Here is a 20353-nt window from a genome sequence, read left to right on the forward strand (position 1 = left end):
CGCACTCCTGTTCTGCGGCCTGGCTTTGAGGGTTTGGATCCCAGGCGCAGCCCTACACCACTCCTCAGCCACGCTGAGGCGGCGACCCACATGCAAAACAGAGGAAGACTGGCACAGACGTTAGCTCAGGGCTAACCTTCCTCAAGCAACAAAAGAAGATTGGCAACACATGTTAGCTTCAGGGCAAATCTTCCTCACCAAAAAAACAAGAAAAAGGAAGAAGAAAATAAATTAAAAAAAACATATACATTAGGTATACATATGCATATATGATACAGTTCTCATACACATATAGGTAGATAGATAGATGATAGATAGATATGTTCGAGTAATAAGTAATTTGCAGTGTACATAAATCAAGTGTTAGCTATGAACTATGAGGCATCTGAGTGGAGATCAGATTATACTCTGGAATTCAATGGAAAAATGAGAGATAACAAGACATATTGAAATTTCTCAGTACATATACCGACTGTATTTAAAGCATTGGGACTGAATGCTATCACTCAGAGAAAGAACATAGATGGAGAAGAAAACCAAGGAAATAGCCGTGCAGCCTTTAATATTCAGGCCTCAAACAGAGGAGAATGAGAGGCCAGCAGAAGGGACTGAGAAGCTTCCTATGAGGCCATTGGACAACACTGAGTCAGAGGTGGAGGGTCAACTGTACCACATACTGCTGGAGTTGAGCATATAGTCATGGGTTTGGCAAGCTGGAGGTCATTAAAGGCCTTGACAAAAACCATGTCAGTGGTGTGGGGGAAGTTGGAGGAGTGTTTGGAGTTGGCTGAGGAAGGAAAGGAAGTGGAAGCAGTAAGCACAGCCTTTTAAGAAGTTTTGCCCTGAAGAAAAGCAGAGAAATGGCAAAGTACATGGAGCCTCTGAAGAGGTCAAAAGTTTTGTTTTGTTTTGTTTCAAACATGGGCTATATGAAGGTATGTTGGCATGTGGATGGGAGAGATCCAGGAGCTGAGGATGTAAGTGAGGACACAGAAGTGAAAGTACATTCTCAGAGTAACCCAGGCCTAGGGCAGATTGGAGATGTGGTCCAGAAGACAAGAGGAGGCCTAGTCTTGAATGAATGCAAGAACCTGTCCCCCATTGTAATTGGAGTAAAGGCGGAGAGTTCAGGGGAAAGATGCAGATTTGGTGGACTTAGTGGTAGAAAAAGGTACTGATTTCCATCTTCCTCTATTCATGCCCTGGAATCAGGCAAACTTCATTTCAAATGCTGCCTTTCTTTGTTATTAGCTGTGTGACTTTGAGCTAGTTATTTAACTTTTCCATGTCTCTATTTCCTCAATTGTAAATTTTGATACTAGTACTTAAATGAGATAACACAGGTAAGATGCTTAAATAAAGAGGATGGCTAAATGAGAGGGAAAACATAAACGACCATTTTTTTAAACTGTGGGATGGAGAAAGCCCTTTTAAGCAAGGAGTAAATCTAGAAGTCATTACAGAGGAAATTCATAGAGCTGACCCTATAAAAACTTACAACTGCTGAATTACAAAACACACCATACACAAAGTTAAAGAGGGGAGAATAGAATTGCAGCCAGCATGATAAACAGAGGATTATTTTTCATAATATATAAAGATTCTGTAAATTGAAACAAAATTAAACAAGAGAAAGAAACGAAGAAAAATGATTACTAACATTTCACAGAAGAAATAAAAATGATTAACACAGGAAAAAATATTCAACTTCACTATAAAAAGGTAATAATGAGATACTGTTTTACATTCATATTTGGAAAACTATTTTTATAAATTCTGAGGATGTCCAATGTTGTCAAGGAGATGAGTAAAAAAACCAATATTTGTTGGCAATTTAATTTGGTATATATCTATCAAAGTTAAAAATGACCATAGCCTTTGATCTAGCAAGTCTACTTATGATATTCTATTGTAGAGAAATAAATTATGTTTATGTTCAGAAATGATGATTAAGTCTATGTTCACAAATAACAATAACTAGGTAGAATCTACAGTGACGTGGAAATACTTATAAGACCAATTGTTAAATGAAAAAAAGTAACGTCACAGGACAATAAGTACATTATGATTCTTTTTTATTTAAAAATAATAATAACTCATATACATATATATAAAATTTAACAAATTGATGTTAATATTCATCTAGAAAATAAAAAGCATAATAGTCTCGGATTGAAAAAGTTGTAAAAAAGAAATGTGTCCTACTATATATGAGAATACTCTGTAAAGCCGTGGAAATTAAAACAGAGTGCTATTAGCACATTTATAGATAAAACTATCTAGCTTCTTGTCCACATACTACATAATGCACTCACAAAGAGATAAGTATGTTTGTAGATATATAGTATGAATGCATGCAGAGAGGAAAAGATATACAATTATATATCATATCACAAATTGTTGCTAATGGTTAACATTAGAGAGAAGAGGAGGAATAGATTGGGGGACATGTGAGAGGAACCGGTTCTTTGTGGTAATTTACTTTTACAATAAGCATATATTATATGACTTGTGTAATTAAAAATTAAAATAGCATAAAATGAAGCGTGGCTCCCATCTGCAATGTTAGTAGGAAACTGCCAGAAAAATAGGTCCTCAGGAGAACGTATGAACTAAATCATGAATCTGAAGTTCATATATTCCAATATGTTCATCTCCTTATGGTTTGGCAATAACTGCTCTATAACATGTCAGTGTCGTTCTGTAGGTGTCTGTCAGGTGGGAGTCCAGAACCCCATAGCTTACTCTCTGTCTCTTTGCAGGACTGGTACTGGGAGCCCTCGCCGCCATCCTCCTCGGTGGCATCATCAGTGAAGCCCTCGGGTGGCCTTTTGTCTTCTATATCTTTGGTAAGTTACTGTCTACCCATTCCCAGGTTTTCATATTTGGGGCGATTCTTCTGAGTTTCTATCTATATGCATGTACTTTTATGGAGGAAACGAGTCAAGACAAAAATATCCTAGAAAAACAAAATGTCTTAATATAATATTAGAGAAAAATTCACCCACACTATCAAAGAATTTGGAAACCCTCCTGCCTATGATGCTATTAACCCACTCTAATGCATTATTGATACAAAGTGACTGGGCATAATCTGCAGGTAGCAGGGGACAGGTTTGCAAAGCAGTGCTTTGTGAGAGATAGAAGAAAGAAGTCCAGAGAGATAGCTGCTGCTGTCGGTTTTTTCTCAGATTAAGCACAGCAATGAGGGGTCCTGGAAAAGGCTCAAGTTCCCTAAAGGAGAGAAAACACTACACACCAATAGGATGAATTTTGCCAACCCCAGCATTTTCCCCAGAGCCTTCCATTTAACTATTAGAAATCAAGAAAGAACTTCTTCTTCCACTATTGCGTACTTCAGTAGCTTCTATATTCTACTTTCAAATCTCCCACCAGCTTGCATATATTTGTTTAAACATCTATCTCCCCTTCTGGACAAGATGAGCTTCTTGAAGGCAGAGATGGAGATTTGTTGGTTCCTTGGACCCTGCAGAGTCTCTGGCACATAGTAAGGGCTGAATAAATATTTGTTGGATCAAACTTAGGAAAGACAGAGTTACCCTTTCTGTGGCTCTGTCAGGATGTGTTTATTAATAACTGTAACCTGACATTTTCACTTGCCTTGGTGGGATCCATTGATGTAACTTGCTTCTTTTTTTTTTTTTTAATTTTTAATTTTTTAATTTTTTTTATTTTTTAATTTTTTGTTTAGTGCAGTAACATTGGTCTATAACATTGTATAAATTTTAGGTGTACATCTTTATACTTCTATTTCTGCATAGATTACATCATGTTCACCACCCAAATACTAATTACAACCCGTCACCACACACATGTGCCTAATTATCCCTTTCACCCTCCTCCCTCCTCCCTTCCCCTCTGGTAACCACCAATCCAATCTCTGTCTCTATGTGTTTGTTTATTGCTGTTATTATCTACTACTTAATGAAGGAAATCATACGGTATTTGACCTTCTCCCTCTGACTTATTTCACTTTGCGTAATACCCTCAATGTCCATCAATGTTGTCACAAATGGCTGGAGTTCATCATTCCTTATGGCTGAGTAGTATTCCATTGTGTATATATACCACATCTTCTTTATCCATTCGTCCCTTGATGGGCACTTAGGTTGCTTCCAAGTCTTGGCTATTGTGAATAACGCTGCAATGAACACAGGGGTGCATGTATCTTTACGCATTGGTGTTTTCAAGTTCTTTGGATAAATACCCAGCAGTGGAATATCTGGATCATATGGTAGTTCTATCCTTGATTTTTTGAGGAATCTCCATACTGTTTTCCATAGTGGCTGCATCAGTTTGCACTCCCACCAGTGGTGTATGAGAGTTCCCTTCTCTCCACATTCTCTCCAACACATGTTGTTTCCTGTCTTGTTAATTATAGCCCTTCTGACGGGAGTGAGGTGATATCTCATTGTAGTTTTGATTTGCATTTCCCTGATAGTTAATGATTTTGAACATCTTTTCATGTGTCTGTTGGCCATCTGTATATCTTCTTTGGAGAAATGTCTGTTCAGGTCTTTTGCCCATTTTTTAATTGGGTTGGTAGTTTTTTTTGCTGTTGAGATGCATGAGTTCTTTATATGTTTTGGGGATTAAGCCCTTATCAGATGTATGGTTTGCAAATGTCTTCTCCCAATTGTTAGGTTGTCTTTTCGTTTTGTTGATGGTTTCCTTTGCTGTGCAGAAGCTTTTTAGTTTGATGTAGTCCCATTTGTTTATTTTTTCTATTGTTTCTCTTGCCTGGTCACACATGGTGCTTGAAAATATGTTGCTAAGACTGATGTGGAAGAGCATACTGCTTATGTTTTCTTCTAGAAGTTTCATAGTTTCAGGTCTTACATTCAAGTCTTTAATCCATTTGGAGTTAATTTTTGTGTATGGTGTAAGGTAAGGGTCTACTTTCATTTTTCTGCATGTGGCTATCCAGTTTTCCCAACACCATTTGTTGAAGAGACTTTCTTTTCTCCATTGTATGTTCTTGGCTCCTTTGTCAAAGATTAGCTGTCCAGAGATGTGTGGGTTTATTTCTGGGCTTTCGATTCTATTCCATTGATCTGTGTCTGTTTTCGTGCCAGTACCATGCTGTTTTGGTTACTGTAGCTTTGTAGTACCTTTTGAAATCAGGGAGTGTGATACCTCCAGCTTTGTTCTTTTTTCTCAGGATTCCTTTAGCTATTTGGGGTCTTTTGTTGTTCCATATAAATTTTAGGATTCTTTGTTCTATTTCTGTGAAAAATGTTGTTGGAACTTTGATAGGGATTGCTTTAAATCTATAGATTGCTTTAGGAAGTATGGACATCTTAACTGTGTTAATTCTTCCAATCCAAGAGCACGGAATATCTTTCCATTTCTTTGTGTCTTCTTCAATTTCTTTCAGCAATGTTTTATAGTTTTCCATGTACAGCTCTTTCACCTCTTTGGTTAAGTTTATTCCTAGGTATTTTATTCTTTTTGTTGCAATTGTAAATGGGATGGTATTCTTAATTTCTCTTTCTGCTACTTCGTTGTTAGTGTATAGAAATGCAACTGATTTTTGTATGTTGATTTTGTATCATGCAACTTTACCGTATTCGTTTATTACTTCTAAAAGTTTTCTGGTGGATTCTTTAGGGTTTTCTATATATAAAATCATGTCATCTGCAAATAGTGACAGTTTCACTTCTTCCCTTCCAATTTGGATCCCTTTTATTTCTTTCTCTTGCCTGATTGCTCTGGCAAGGACTTCCAGTACTATGTTAAATAGGAGTGGTGACAGTGGGCATCCTTGTCTAGTTCCCGTTCTTAGAGAGATAGCTTTCAGTTTTTCACCATTGAGAATGATATTAGCTGTGGGTTTCTCATATATGGCCTTTATTATGTTGAGGTACTTTCCTTCTACACCCATTTTATTCAGAGTTTTTATCATAAATGGATGCTGTTTCTTGTCAAATGCTTTCTCTGCATCTATTGAGATGATCATGTGATTTTTATTCTTCATTTTATTAATGTGGTGTATTACGTTGATTGATTTGCGAATGTTAAACCATCCCTGCATACCTGGAATAAATCTCACTTGATCATGGTGTATAATCTTTTTAACGTATTGTTGTATGCGATTTGCTAGTATTTTGTTGAGGATTTTTGCATCAATGTTCATCAGTGATATTGGCCTGTAATTTTCTTTTTTTTGTTGTCCTTGTCTGGTTTTGGTATCAGGGTAATGTCGGCTTCGTAGAATGAGTTAGGGAGCTTCCCCCCCTCCTCAATTTTTTGGAAGAGTTTGAGAAGGATAGGTATTAAGTCTTCTTTGAATGTTTGGTAGAATTCACCAGGGAAGCTGTCTGGTCCTGGACTTTTATTTTTGGGGAGGTTTGTGATTACTGTTTTGATCTCCTTACTGGTGATTGGTCTATTCAAATTCTCTACTTCTTCTTGATCCAGTTTTGGAAGGTTGTATGATTCCAAGAATTTATCCATTTCTTCCAGATTGTCGAATTGGTTAGCATATAGCTTTTCATAGTATTCTCTTATAATCTTTTGTATTTCTGAGGTGTCTGTTGTAATTTCTCCTCTTTCATTTCTGATTTTACTTATTTGTGCCTTCTCTCTTTTTTTCTTGGTGTGTCTAGCTAAAGGTTTGTCAATTTGGTTGATCTTTTCAAAGAACCAGCTCTTGGTTTTATTAATGTTTTCTATTGTTTTTTTGGTCTCTATTTCATTTATTTCTGCTCTGATTTTTATTATTTCCCTTCTTCTACTGATTTTGGGCTTTGTTTGTTCTACTTTTTCCAGTTCCTTTAGGTGCATTGTTAGATTGTTTATTTGAGATTTTTCTTGTTTGTTGAGATAGGCCTGTATTGCTATAAACTTCCCTCTTAGAACTACTTTTGCTGTATCCCATAAATTCTGGCATGTCGTATTTTCATTTTCATTTGTCTCCAGGTATTTTTTGATTTCTTCTTTGATTTCGTCATTGACCCAGTCGTTGTTCAGTAGCATTTTGTTTAATCTCCACGTATTTGTGGCTTTTCTGATTTTCTTCCTATAGTTGATTTCTAGTTTCATACCGTTGTGGTCAGAAAAGATGCTTGGTATTATTTCAATCTTCTTAAATTTATGGAGACTTGTTTTGTGGCCTAATATGTGATCAATCCTGGAGAATGTTCCATGTGCATTTGAAAAGAATTTTGGATGGAATGCTCTGTATATATCTACTAGGTCCATCTGTTCCAGTGTGTCATTTAAGGCCAATGTTTCCTTATTGATCTTCTGTTTGGATGATCTATCCGTTGGTGTAAGTGGAGTGTTCAAGTCCCCTACTATTATTGTGTTACTGTCTTTTACTGTTTTTATGTCTGTTAATAATTGCTTTATATATTTAGTGCACCTACATTGGGTGCGTGTTTACAAGTGTTATATCCTCTTGTTGGATTGTTCCCTTGATCATTATGTAATGCCCTTCTTTGTCTCTTTTTACAGTTTTTGTTTTAAAGTCTATTTTGTCTGATATGAGTACTGCTACCCCAGCTTTCTTTTCCTTGCCATTTGTGTGGAGTATCTTTTTCCATCCCTTCACTTTCAGTTTGTGAGTGTCTTTAGGTCTGAAGTGTGTCTCTTGTATGCAGCATATATATGGGTCTTGTTTTTTTATCCAATCAGCCACCCTATGCCTTTTAATTAGAGCATTTAGTCCATTGACGTTTAAAGTAGCTATTGATAAGTATGTACTTACTGCTATTTTTTAACTTTTTGTCCTCAGTGTTTTAGTAGTTCTTCTCTGTTCCTTTCTTCTTCTATACAGAATTGATGTTCTCTTTAGTTTGACCCCTGTCTGAAAGCTCTACTCTTTAACTCCCCTCCTCCCTCCTTTTATGTTTTTGATATCATATCTAACCTCTTTTTTGTGCATTTGTATCCATTACGTTCTTATCATGGAAATAGATAATTTTTCCTATTTGTGGTCTTCTCTTTTTCCCTTAAATCAGTCCCTTTAACATTTCTTGTAGCACTGGTTTCTTGGTGACAAACTCCTTTAATTTTTGCTTGTCTGGGAAATTTTTGATCTTTCCTTCCATTTTGAATGATAACCTTGCTGGGTAGAGTATTCTTGGCTGTAAGTTTTTTTCCTGTTAGCACTTTAAATGTATCATGTCACTCTCTTCTATCCTGTAAGGTTTCTGCTGAGAAGTCAGCTGATAGCCTTATGGGGTTTCCTTTATATGTAACTTGACTTTCTCTTGCAGCTTTTAGGATTCTCTCTTTATCTTTAATTCTGGACATTTTGATTATGATGTGTCTTGGTGTAGGCCTCTTTGGGTTTATCTTGTTTGGGGCTCCCTGTGCTTCCTGTGCCTGGATGCCTGTTTCCTTCCTTAGGTTAGGGAAGTTTCCATCTATTATTTCTTGAAATAGATTCTCTGCCCCTTTGTCTCGCTCTTCTCCTTCCAGGACACTTATAACATGGATGTTAGTGTGCTTGATGTTGTCCCAGAGGTCCCTCAGACTGTCCTCACTCTTTTTAATTCTTTTCTCTTTTACCTGTTCACCTTGGGTAATTTCTTCTAGTCTTTCGTCCAGCTCACAGATCCGTTCTTCTGTATCCTCTACTCTGCTTTTGAGTCCCTCTAGTGAATTTTTCATTTCCAATATTGTATTCTTCATTTCTGATTGGTTCTTTTTCATATCTTCCATTTCTTTGTTGACATTCTCACTGAGTTCATCTATTCTTCCCCCCAGATCAGTGAGCATCCTTAACACTCTTTGTTTGAACTCTCAGTCGGGTAGGTTGCTCATTTCTGTTTCACTTAGTTCCTTTACTGGGATTTTGTCCTGTTCCCTTACTTGGAATGTATTTCTTTGCCTCCTCATTTTGCCTCTTTCCCTGTGCTTGTGTCTACGTATTAGGTAGGTCAGCTACGTCTTCTGCTCTTGGATAGGTGACCTTATGTAAGTGATGCCTTAGGAGACCTGCACTATGCTTCCCTCAGTTCTCAACGTTCCAGGGGTGACCCCTATGTGGGCTACATGTGTCCTTCTGTTGTGGCCTGTTTGCTCTCCCTGTAGGTGCCCAGGGAGGCTGAGTTATGCTCCTGGCCAGCTGTTGTAATGCTCAGCTGCTTGTAGTTGTTGTGGGCCCTTCAGTCTCTTTGTCAGGTGTGGGGAGCCCCAGCACAGTTGGCTGCAAGTTCTAATACCACATTTGTGTTGCAGTATTTCTTTTAAGTGAGTAGGCCCCCAGCATGGCAGGTTGTTAGATTCAGGGCCTTACAATTGCTATAAGCCTCCAGCCTTTAGGTCTCTTGTCAGCTCTCTGAGGATTGCAGCTGGGTGGGGCTGGCCTCAGGCACGGGAGTACCCAATTGTTTCAGGCTTTGGCAGGTCGGGCAAACCCCCTATGTGGGTCTTTGAGAAGCACAAATCTTCTGCAGCTGACAAGCCCTGCAGCCCACAGGTCCACACACACAGTCAACACAGTCCTGCCCCGTGTGCGTGCCCCAACCTCCCGAAGCAGACCCAGTCCCTCCACGGCGGGAGCCCCACACACTGCACCACCGCCCCACACTCTCCACCAGCTCCTTGTGCCCACCCTGCCCCACTGAAGTCGGCTCAGTTGCCAGGCTGCAGAGAATCCAGTCACCAATCTATGCAGGCCCACAAGTTGCCTGAGGGCTTGTTGTTGGGTGGGGCCAGTCTCTAGGGTGGGCTGCCTGCCCTGGCTGAGCTGGATTAAATCGGTGCTCTAGCGGGTGGGGCAGACCTGGGCTAGCAGGCCCCAGGGAAATCTCCAATGGCGTCCGTGTCAGCACACCCACACCAGGCCACAACAGTGGCCGCCGCCAATGTCCCAGTCCCTGGAGAGGTCTCATCTCTCACCGAGATGCACTCAGGGCCTATCAGGTGAGTCTCTTTTCACCACAGCACTGTGCACCTTTCTTTCTGGTGATTTTAGGTTGCTTTCTGAAATGGGTGAGTTTGTGCATGGGCCCTTCAAGAGCCGGTTTTAATTTCTTTGTAAACCAGCTTCTCTGGGGGTACTCCCCAATGTTTTAGTAGCAGGCAAAGTCAGATATTATGCCACTCATCTCGATTGTGCTGGGCCCACAAAATGCCCACAGCGGGGGCGCTCCCCGGCTCAGGGCCCCGCACCTCCAGGGAGGCTGCGTACCTGTGAGCTGCTCCCGGCGGCCGTGATGCTGGCAGCTTGTGAAGGCGGCGTTTTTCCTCTCCAGAAAGGAGTCTCTGCCTCTTCCACCTCAACCAGGATTGTCCGTTGTTGCAAGAGTTCCTCTTATCCAGTTTTCAGCTCTGTCTCAGGGGTGATTTTTCCACGAGTAGTTGTAAATTGGCTGTGTCTGGGGGAGGAGGTGAGTTCAGAGTCTGCCTACGCCACCATCTTGACTTCTTCCTGTAACTTTCTTCTTAACTTAAGTTCTCAACACTCCTTGCTATTCCTACACATTAATAGACTCCAGAAACACCAGGATGCTTTCCGTTACCAGAACAGCATCTGCACTGATGGCCCTCAGGGCTTTTCCTACACAGCTCCCTCTGCCTGGGGGAACTTTCCCTGCTTCTCAACCTGTTGATGTCCTACATCTTTCATAAGTCACTCTCCTGTGAAGTCTTTCTCTTTTCCTCAGTCATTCTGTTATTCTTTTCTTCATGCTCACATGGCATTTTGTTCATAATTCACTTATCATCCAACTTACATTATACCTAGTACCATGTAGTCCACAAGTCCAATCCCTCCAGTAGACAGTGGACTCCATTGTGACCATCTTAGTCGTCTTTGTAGTCCCCACCCAGTGCTAGACATACTTGTTGAACAAATGAATTAAACCTAATTGAATTGTTTGGAATTTTGCTCATGGATGTTTAAATTGATTCATTTATATGATGCTACAAATATTAAGCTAAAGTGAGACAGAATAAATTTTTAAATAACAGTAATAATAATGACAATAATAGTTAACTATAAAACAATTACTATTTAACAGGCTTTAAAGATTTTATGTTCATTTTCTCACTTAATATTTAAATAACCATGTGAGGTTGGTATTATTATCTCCATTTTACCAATAAGACAAAGGAAGGAAAGGGTCTAAATGCAGATTTGTCATGTTTATTGATGCTGCAGAAGGGGCAGTGAAACTTCAAGTTTCACTTCAAAATATCTTTCTTTATGGCTGCCTGAATTTAAAATCACATTTTGTGTCTCTATTTTTCAGTTTCAGACATTACTTTGTCATTTCAATGGCTTCAGTAATTTGATAGAGAAATGTGGGACAATAGTCTATATGTGCCAATCAATCCAGGGTGTTCCTCAGATGGTGAACTCAAGTAAATATTCAATACTCTCTCTCTTTCTCTTTCTCTCTCTCATGCATTCTCTCTCACTCTCACTCTCTGCTCTCTCACACGTTTACTCAAACACACGTGTAGTCACATACATACAACTGAAAAAATTTCATTCATTCAAGAAATAATTACTGAGATTTAATTCCACTCTTGTAGCATAAGTCTACCATAACCTATCTCACTGATTAAAACAGAAAACTCTCAAGAAAATACAAAAAGCACCATTTGAGGACTCTTAAACAAAAACAAAAGTAGGCAGATTGTGGGAAAGAATTAAAAACTTGGAAAGGTGATGTGCAAGGGTTGGCTTTCCTTTTTTCTTTATTTCTCTGCTTTTCCCTGAGGGTGATCCTAGTCACAATGATGCAGATGGGTAAAATTCCAATAGAAATTCCATTTTTTAAACAGAGGAACTGGGAAAATAGACTCCCTCAAGCAAGATAGTGTATGGGAGAAAGAGAGGAAAGGCTTGGAGATAAACCTGCACAAGTCTTAGGATCACCGCTAAATTGCACATGTATGGGGCAGATCAAAGTGGATTAGCAAAGGCTGTAATAATCGCACTGATTTAAATCATGGTTCAAGTCACAGCAATTACAATGTTCAAGATATAATTAAGAAATTTCTCAACATAAGCATATCAGGAAAATGTGACCAATTCCCAAGGGAAAAGACAATCTACAGATGCCAGCCCTGAGGTGCCTCAGATATTGGAATTACCAGATAAAAGTCTCAAAACAGCTATTAAAACCATGTTCTATGAGACAAAGTTAAACACACATAAATGAATAGAAAGATAGAAGTTCTTAGCAGAGAAATAGAAACTGTAGAAAAGAACAATGTGTAAATTTTACCAGTGAAAAATACATTATGTAAAACAAAAAATCACTATATAGTTTTAACAGGAAAATGGAGATAATAAGAAAAAGTCAGTGAACTTGAACATAGAGAAACAGAAAGTATATAATCTAAGGAAGAAAATAAAACAATTGGAAAAAATTAAAGAGAGCCTTAGGCGCTCATGGGACAATATCAAAAGGTCTCCTATACATGTTATTAGAATCACAGAAGAAAAGAAGAAAGAGTGCAGGGCTGAAACAAATGTGGAAAAAATGCCCTCAAAATACCCAAATTTGGTGAAAGACATAAATTTGCAAATTCAAGAAGTTGAGTGAACCCCGAACAGGATACACTTAAAGAAAATCATACTTAGATACATCATAATCAAAGTGCTGAAAAACAAAGTTAAAAAAATTCTTTAAAGAAACTAGAAAACAGGTAAAACATTACACACAAGGAGACAACAATTTTAAAAACACAGACTTCTTATTAGCAAACTTAGAGGCCAGAAGGCAGTGGAAAAACACCTTTAAAGTGCTGGAAGAAATGAACTGCTAATCAGGAATACTATACCCACTGAAAATACCCTTCAAAAATGAACGTCAAATAAAAATATTCTCAAATGAAGGACAACTGAAAGAACCATCACTAGCAATCTTGCTCTAAAAGTTATGCTAAAGAAAAAATTTCAAGTTGAAAGAGAATGATACCAGAGAGAAACTTGAACCGTCAGGAATGAAGAGTAACACAAATTATAAATATATGAATGTGTAAAAAACTACTATTTTTTTCTTAAGTTATTTACAATATGTATGATTGTTGAAAGTAAAACTTACATCATTGTCTGGAGGTGTTTTCAATGTATGTAGATATAAAATATATGACAACTACAACATAATGGCCAGTGGAGAGGGTAATGGAACCTATATATTTGCAACACTTTTATATTTTACTTAGAGTTCTACAATATTAACTCTATGACTATGACTAAATTAAGAATAAGAATAGATAGTATAGATAGTATGTATATTGTATTCCCTAGAGCAACAAATAAAAAAAAAAATAGAGAGACAAAGCTGAATTTCAAAAGGAAAACTACACTGGACTATTTAAAAATTCCAAATAAACTAAAACAGGGCAAAAAAAATTGGACGAAAAAATACATAAAGAAAACAAAACAGAACAAAAAAGAGATAATAAAATGGTAGATGTAAATGCAACCATATCAAGAATTATATTAGATATAAATGGTTTCGACACACCAGTTAAAAATACAGAGATTTCAGACTGGAATTAAAAAGAAAGACAAAACTATATCCTATGTTCAAGAAACCCACTTTAAATTTAAAGACATGGATAAATACAAATAAAACAATGGACAAAGATGAACCAAGAAAACACTAATCAAGAGAAAATAGAGTGAATATATTAATATTGGCCACAGATGACTTCAGAACAAGGACTATTACCAGGGATAAAAGTAGACAGCAAATAAAGATAAAAGTGTTAATTCACCAAGAAGACGTAATAATTTGAAATGTATATTCACCTAACAAAAGGCTTCAAAATGTGTGAAGAAAAACCTAATAGAAGAGCAAGGAAAAATAGATAAATCCACAATTAGATATTGTGGAAGACGGATGAAGCATACTTCATCTAACAACAGCAGAATATTCTTTTCAAGTGTGCTTGGCACATTCACCAAGATAGTCAACCTTATGGCTCATAAACAAACTTTAACAAATTTAAATGAATTGAAAATTATATAAAATGTGTTCTTCGAACATAATGGAATTAAAATAAAAAGCAGTAACAGAAAGATATCTGGAAATGCCCAAATATTTGAAAATTAAACAACATACTTATAATAGGTTAAAGAAAAAGATACAAGGAAAATTTTTAAGTTGAATAGAATGAAAATGAAACTCAATATATCAAAATTATGGAATGCAGCTAAAGTAATGCTTTGAGAGAAAATTTTAACATTAAACCCTTATGTTAGAAAAGACAAAAGGTCTCAAATTAATGATCTAAGTTTACATCTTATGAAGGAGAAAAAGAAAAGAACTAAACCCAAATCAAGTAGAAGAAAGAAAATAAAAATAAAAGCAGAAATTAATTAATTCAAACAGAAAAATAATCAGTAAACCCAAAAACTAGTTCTTTGAAAAGATCAATAATACTGATAGGTAGGTAGATAGATAGATAGATAGATAGATAGATAGATAGATAGATAGAAGATAGAGAAGATACAAATAACCAATATCAAGAATGAAAAAGAGGACATCAATACAGACCCTACAAACACTAAAAATCATAATAAACGGATATTATGAAATACTCTATGCCCATAAATTTAACCATTTGGATAAAATGGACAAAGTCATTGAAAGATACAAAGTAACGAATTTCACTCAAGAAGAAAGAGATCCTCTGAATACTTCATATATATTAAGAAATTGATTTTGTAGTTTAAAGCTTTTGAACAAAGAAAACCCTAGACCCATATGATTTCAGTGGCAAATTTTACCAAACATGTAAGAAATGATACCAATTTTACACAAATTCTTCTTGAAACTAGAAGAGAAAATACTTTATGAATCATGATATGAGACCAGAAATACCTTGATACTAAAACCAGACAAAGGTATTACAAGAAAGGAAAACTATAGACCAATATTTCTCATGAACCTAAACACAAATATCCTGAAAAAAATATTGGCAAATAGAATCCATCAATACATGAAAAGAATAATGCATCATGACAAGAGGAATTTATATCTGGAGTGCAAGGCAGGTTCAATATTCAAAAATCAATGTAATTCAGGGGCACAATGAGGCCTATGCAAACAAAACTGCATGGAATGTCCACTTTTGCTTAACATATAGTAACAAGCAACAGATATACCTTCTGGCCTGAAACACCTGGAAGAAAAAACACAGACACAATGTATGAAACAATGGTTTTCAAGATACTAGACATCAAGCAATAAAGAACAATGGCCTGTGAGAGATGAGCTCTAGGGCATGGCATAGAAAGAGGGAACTCAGGCAAAGCTCAGCAGAAACAGAGTTGAAGAGAACGAGCTAAGAGCCCGGAGAGAGTAAGGCAGGTAGAGTTCATAGGAAAGAGTACCTACAAGGAGACAACTGCACACAGAGATAACCCTGGCTATCTGCAGAGTCCCCCTTGATACTCAGCTGAGCACTGATCAGGATATGTGTGTGAAGACGTAACCTGAGCCCAGAGGAAAACATCTTTGGAATAGATTAAAGAACAGTGTCCATTACTTACAGAGAATCAGAAATAGTGCCTGTTCCCACAAGACAGACTGAAAAAATTTATAATTCATGGGTCATTGAGCAGAATACCCATAAATGTCTTTCCTAGTAGCAAGAAATAATTATCCCTAGAGGAAGCACTATTGTGTATACCTCTCACAAATGATGATGGCAAGACCTAAATGGATCAAACTGTTTCCACATAACAACTGCAACCCAGAGCAAAGCTAAAAGATATTTATAGGAATACAAAAATATTCAGCACCCAGCAAGGTATAATTCACAATGTCTGGCTCCATGGAAAAAAAGCAAGAAGACACAATCCACAATAAGAGGAATAATAAAACAATCAAAACACCCAGAACTGACAAAAATGTTAGAATTAGGAGACAAGAACATTAAATTAGATAGTTGTTATAACTGTATTATAACATAAGTCTATTTATTCAAAAGTTAAGTAGAGACATGGAAAATATTTTTTAAAAGACCCAAATCAAACTTCTAGAGATGAAAACTCTAATATATGGATGGAATTAATGACAGATTAAACACAATAGATGAAAGATTAATGAACTTAAAAATAGCAATAGAAACCATCCAGAATGAACCACACAGAGAAAAATAATAATAATGAAATGAGAACATCAGTAAAGTGTGGAGTGTCCAAAGGAGAGGAATGGCATGGAAGAATAGAAAAAAAGTCTTTGAAGAAATAATGGCTGAAAGCTTTCCAAATTTGATGAAAACTATTAACTCACAGATTCAAGGTCAATGAACCTCAAGCACAAGAAACATGAAGAAAACTACCCTAAGCTACACCATAATCAAATGGTTCAAAACCAGTTATAAAGATAAATCTTAAAAGCAGCCAAAGCTAAAAAACGTGTTATATACAGAGGAACAAAGATAATGATGCCGCTTTCCTGTCAGGAGCAATGCAAGCGAGAAGGCAATGGAATGACATTTTTCAAGTACTGCAAGAAAATAAAACTGTCAACGTAGAATTCTAGAGTCAGAGAAAAAAATTTTTCGAAACCAAAGGCAAAATAAGAACATTTTTAGACACTCAAAAGTTGAAAGAATCAGAAATCTAAATTAAAGAGAACAGTATCATCTTCAATAACATCAAAAAATATGTAATACAGGGATAAATGTGACAAAAGATGTGAAAGACTTATGCACTGAAAATTAAATTCTCTTGAGAATAAAAAGACCCTAGAATAAGCAAACGATTTTGCAAATGAATTACAAAGTTGGAGGACTAATACTGCCTGATGTCAAGACATATTATAAAATTACAGTCATCCAGACATTGTGGTATTTGTATAAAGACAGACAAATAGATAAGTGGAACATAATACAGGCATAAATAGACTCACACATGAAAGGTAAACTGATTTTTGACAAAGATGCAAAGGCAATTCAATGGAGAAAGGATAGTCTTTTCAACAGATGGTGCTCAAAAATTGGATATCCATGTGCAAAAAAAAAAAAAGAACTTTGATCCATATCTTACACCCTATACAAAACCTAACTCAAAACGAATCCTGGACCTAATTGTAAAATTTGAAATTATTATCCTTCTAGAAGAAAACAGATGAGAAATTCTTTATTCTCTAGGTAGGCAAAGCTTTCTTAGATATGACACCAAAGGCTTGATCCATAAAATAACAAATCGATAGATTGAATTTCATCAAAGTTAAAAACTTCTCCTCTTCAAAAGACATTATGAGAATAATAAAAAGACAAGCTGAGATAGGGAGAAAATACTTACAAAACACACACATACATGCACACACATATATATATAAAATAAGGAATCTTATCCAGAAAGTGTAAATAATTCTCAAAACTTAATAATAAGAAAAAGACCCAATTAAAAAATGGGCAAAGACACTTCACCAAAAAAGATAGAGGGAAAATCAGCACATAAAAGGGTGGTCAACTCAACATCATTAGTCATTAGGGAAATGCAAATAAAAATGACAGTGAGATACCTCTGCACACCTATTAGAATGGCTAATTATGACATAATAAGAAATATATATATAGTGTCTGCTCCCAGTTCCTGACACAGAGCTCCTAAAATCCTTGTAACTTCCTGAGTGATAGGAATGACAGGAGAATCTTACACAGAGTTCCTAAACCCCTTGGAATTTCCTGAGCGATAGGAGTATCTTTTGTTCTAATAAGACAACTCTTTGTGGCCTGCTGGATAGCTTCAGGATGGAGGCTGGTCACCAGAAAGACCAAGCCATGATTAGAAGTTTGGAACTTTTGGCCCCACCCTCCATCCTCTGGGGAGGGATGGGGGCTGCAGATTGTACTAATAATCAATTATGCTTACATGATGCAGTCTCCATAAAAATCCCTAAACTGTGGGGTTCTGAGAGCTTCCAGGTTGGTGAATACATCCACATGCTGGGAGGGTGGCACACCCCAACTTCGCAGGGTCAGAAGCTTCTGCTCTCAGGACACTTCCAGACCTCTCCCTGTGTGTCTATTCATCTGGCTGTTCATCTGTATCCTTTATCATATCCTGTATAACAAACTGGTAAACATAAGTAAATTTCCCTGAGTTTTCTGAGCTGTCCCAGCAAATTATCAAACCTGAGAGGAAATTGTGGGAACCTCTGACTTTGTAGTCAATTCGGACAGAACTTTGAGTAACCTGGGGACCCACTCCTTGCAACTGGTATCTGAAGTGGGGAGACAGTCTTGTGGGACTGAGCTCTTACCATGTGGGGTCTGTGCTAATGCCAGGTAGTGTCAGAATTGAACTAAATTGTAGGATACCAAGTTGGTGTCCACAGAGAATTGGAGAATTGCTTAGTGTGAAAAATACCCACACATTTGGTTTCAGAAGTGTTGTGAGTAGAGAAGTAGTTTTCCTTTACTAGGATTAAAAAGGTTGAGATACCAAGTTTTGTGCTATTCCTAGGGTCTGTGATTTCCACACACACAAATAATCAAGAAAGATAAAGGAATGGGTTCTAGAAAGCTGTGATATTCATGTGAATTTTTTGAGAAATGAAAAGGGGATATTATGAGCAAGAGATTTTCCAGGGACCTGTACCAGAAAATGTCCCAACATAAAAGAAAAATTCACGCAGAAGGCAGAAATCAGCTCAGTTACCAATTTTACCCTCTGCTTGCAGGAGGCATTGGCTGTGTCTGCTGCCTTCTCTGGTCTGTTCTGGTTTATGATGACCCTGCCTCTCACCCATGGATAAATGTCACAGAAAAAGAATACATCATATCCTCCTTGGCCCAACAGGTACATGTAAGGACTCCAACCTTCTCTACCTATATAGTGTCAGCATCTGGGTTTATCAGGGTGACTAAGAATGTGTGAACATGTCTCAGATCTCACTATTCTGATCAGGAAATTTGTTTTCAGGTCAGTTCTTCTAAGCAGTCTCTTCCCGTCAAAGCTATGGTCAGATCTCTTCCCCTTTGGTCCATGTGTTTTTGCAGTTTCGGCCATCAATGGTTAGTTAACATATTGATGGTATACACACCAACTTACATCAGCTCTGTGTTCCATGTTAACATCAGAGATGTGAGTATATGTCCCCCCCAACCCTTTCTCCTATTTGCATGACTCATTGATTACTCTGCCTTCACAAATCATTCCATCTAGAAAAATTTATCTTTTATTACCAAGAAATAATCTAATATTTAACACTCATGCCAGTAGCTTTTCTGAGGGTATGACTGAAGAGGCTACTGATTTTCTTAAGAAAGTATGATTCAGGATTATCAGCATGATTATCAGTGATTCATCAATGAAAGATGTGGTCTCACCACCTTTATTATGACGGTTTACTCAATTTTTTCCCCTCAGAATGGGTTCCTGTCTGCCCTTCCTTTTGCTGTTGCCTGGGTCGTTGGTATCCTGGGAGGCTACCTGGCAGATTTCCTTCTGACCAAGAATTTTAGGCTCGTTACAGTGAGGAAAATTGCCACAGTTCTAGGTAAGAACAGGACCTAAGGGTCAGTAATTCACAAAGCATACACAATGGCAAAAGATGTATCACATTATTTAATTTGTCTGCTCCTCATTCCCTAGGAAGTCTCCCTTCTTCAGTATTCCTTATGGCTCTGCCCTACCTCACCTCCAGCTATATCACAACAATCATTCTTCTGACGCTGTCTTGTGGACTAACCCCATTATGTCAGTCAGGGGTCTATATCAATGCCTTAGATATTGCTCCAAGGTAGGACACCAATCTCCACTCATATTTTTGCATTTTTTGAGAAAAATTTAGCCTCCTTAGCTTTCTGGGAGCCCCAAACTTTGGAAAATACTAAATCATGGGCAAGGACCACAGATAGACCTGTGGCCATTTTTTTCAGGTATGTGGGGGGAGGGGTATTATTGATTTGTCTTAGTGCCTCTCATGAGTCATACACAGCACAAGTCCTTTTTGATATAATTATATGATGGAGTCATACATGGAAAAGGGCTGAAGAATACTGTCAAGCATCTCTGGATCTAGCCTGGAACATTCCTGTCACCCACAGACACTCCAGTTTTCTCATGGGAGCCTCAAGGGGATTTGCACACATAGCAGCTGTCCTGACACCCACTGTCAGTGGATTTCTCCTCAGTCAGGTAGAGTTTTCTTGTCAAGGACTCTTAAAATGCTCTGCCAAATCCATTCATAAAGGTAATAGCATAAAGAATGTGTTCCCATTTTGGAAAACAACGTTAAATTGTGAGTAACTTTGTCATGAAGATCAACCTGGCAAAGAAAAATATAGAACAATTTCCTTCATGACCTCAATCTTTATTCATTCTAAAGCCAAGAATTATCTAGTGATCCACTAGTAGTATTCAGTCTTTGAAACTGAAATCACACAGCCACAT

The 20353-nt window shown here is 37.3% G+C and overlaps 1 protein-coding gene across 1 annotated transcript in view; it reads left to right on the plus strand.

Annotated features, from left to right (window-relative positions):
- Nucleotides 1-20353, plus strand: part of SLC17A3 (solute carrier family 17 member 3) — a 32787-nt gene that overhangs the window by 11232 nt on the left and 1202 nt on the right. The window contains exons 5-10 of the mRNA XM_058555120.1: nt 2763-2849; nt 18639-18757; nt 18881-19042; nt 19328-19457; nt 19553-19700; nt 20008-20098. Coding sequence (XP_058411103.1) covers nt 2763-2849; nt 18639-18757; nt 18881-19042; nt 19328-19457; nt 19553-19700; nt 20008-20098 — 737 coding nt within the window. The remainder of the gene's footprint in view (nt 1-2762; nt 2850-18638; nt 18758-18880; nt 19043-19327; nt 19458-19552; nt 19701-20007; nt 20099-20353) is intronic.

The sequence above is a fragment of the Diceros bicornis genome, chromosome 14, assembly GCF_020826845.1.
Source record: "Diceros bicornis minor isolate mBicDic1 chromosome 14, mDicBic1.mat.cur, whole genome shotgun sequence".
NCBI classification, from domain to species: Eukaryota; Metazoa; Chordata; class Mammalia; order Perissodactyla; family Rhinocerotidae; genus Diceros; species Diceros bicornis.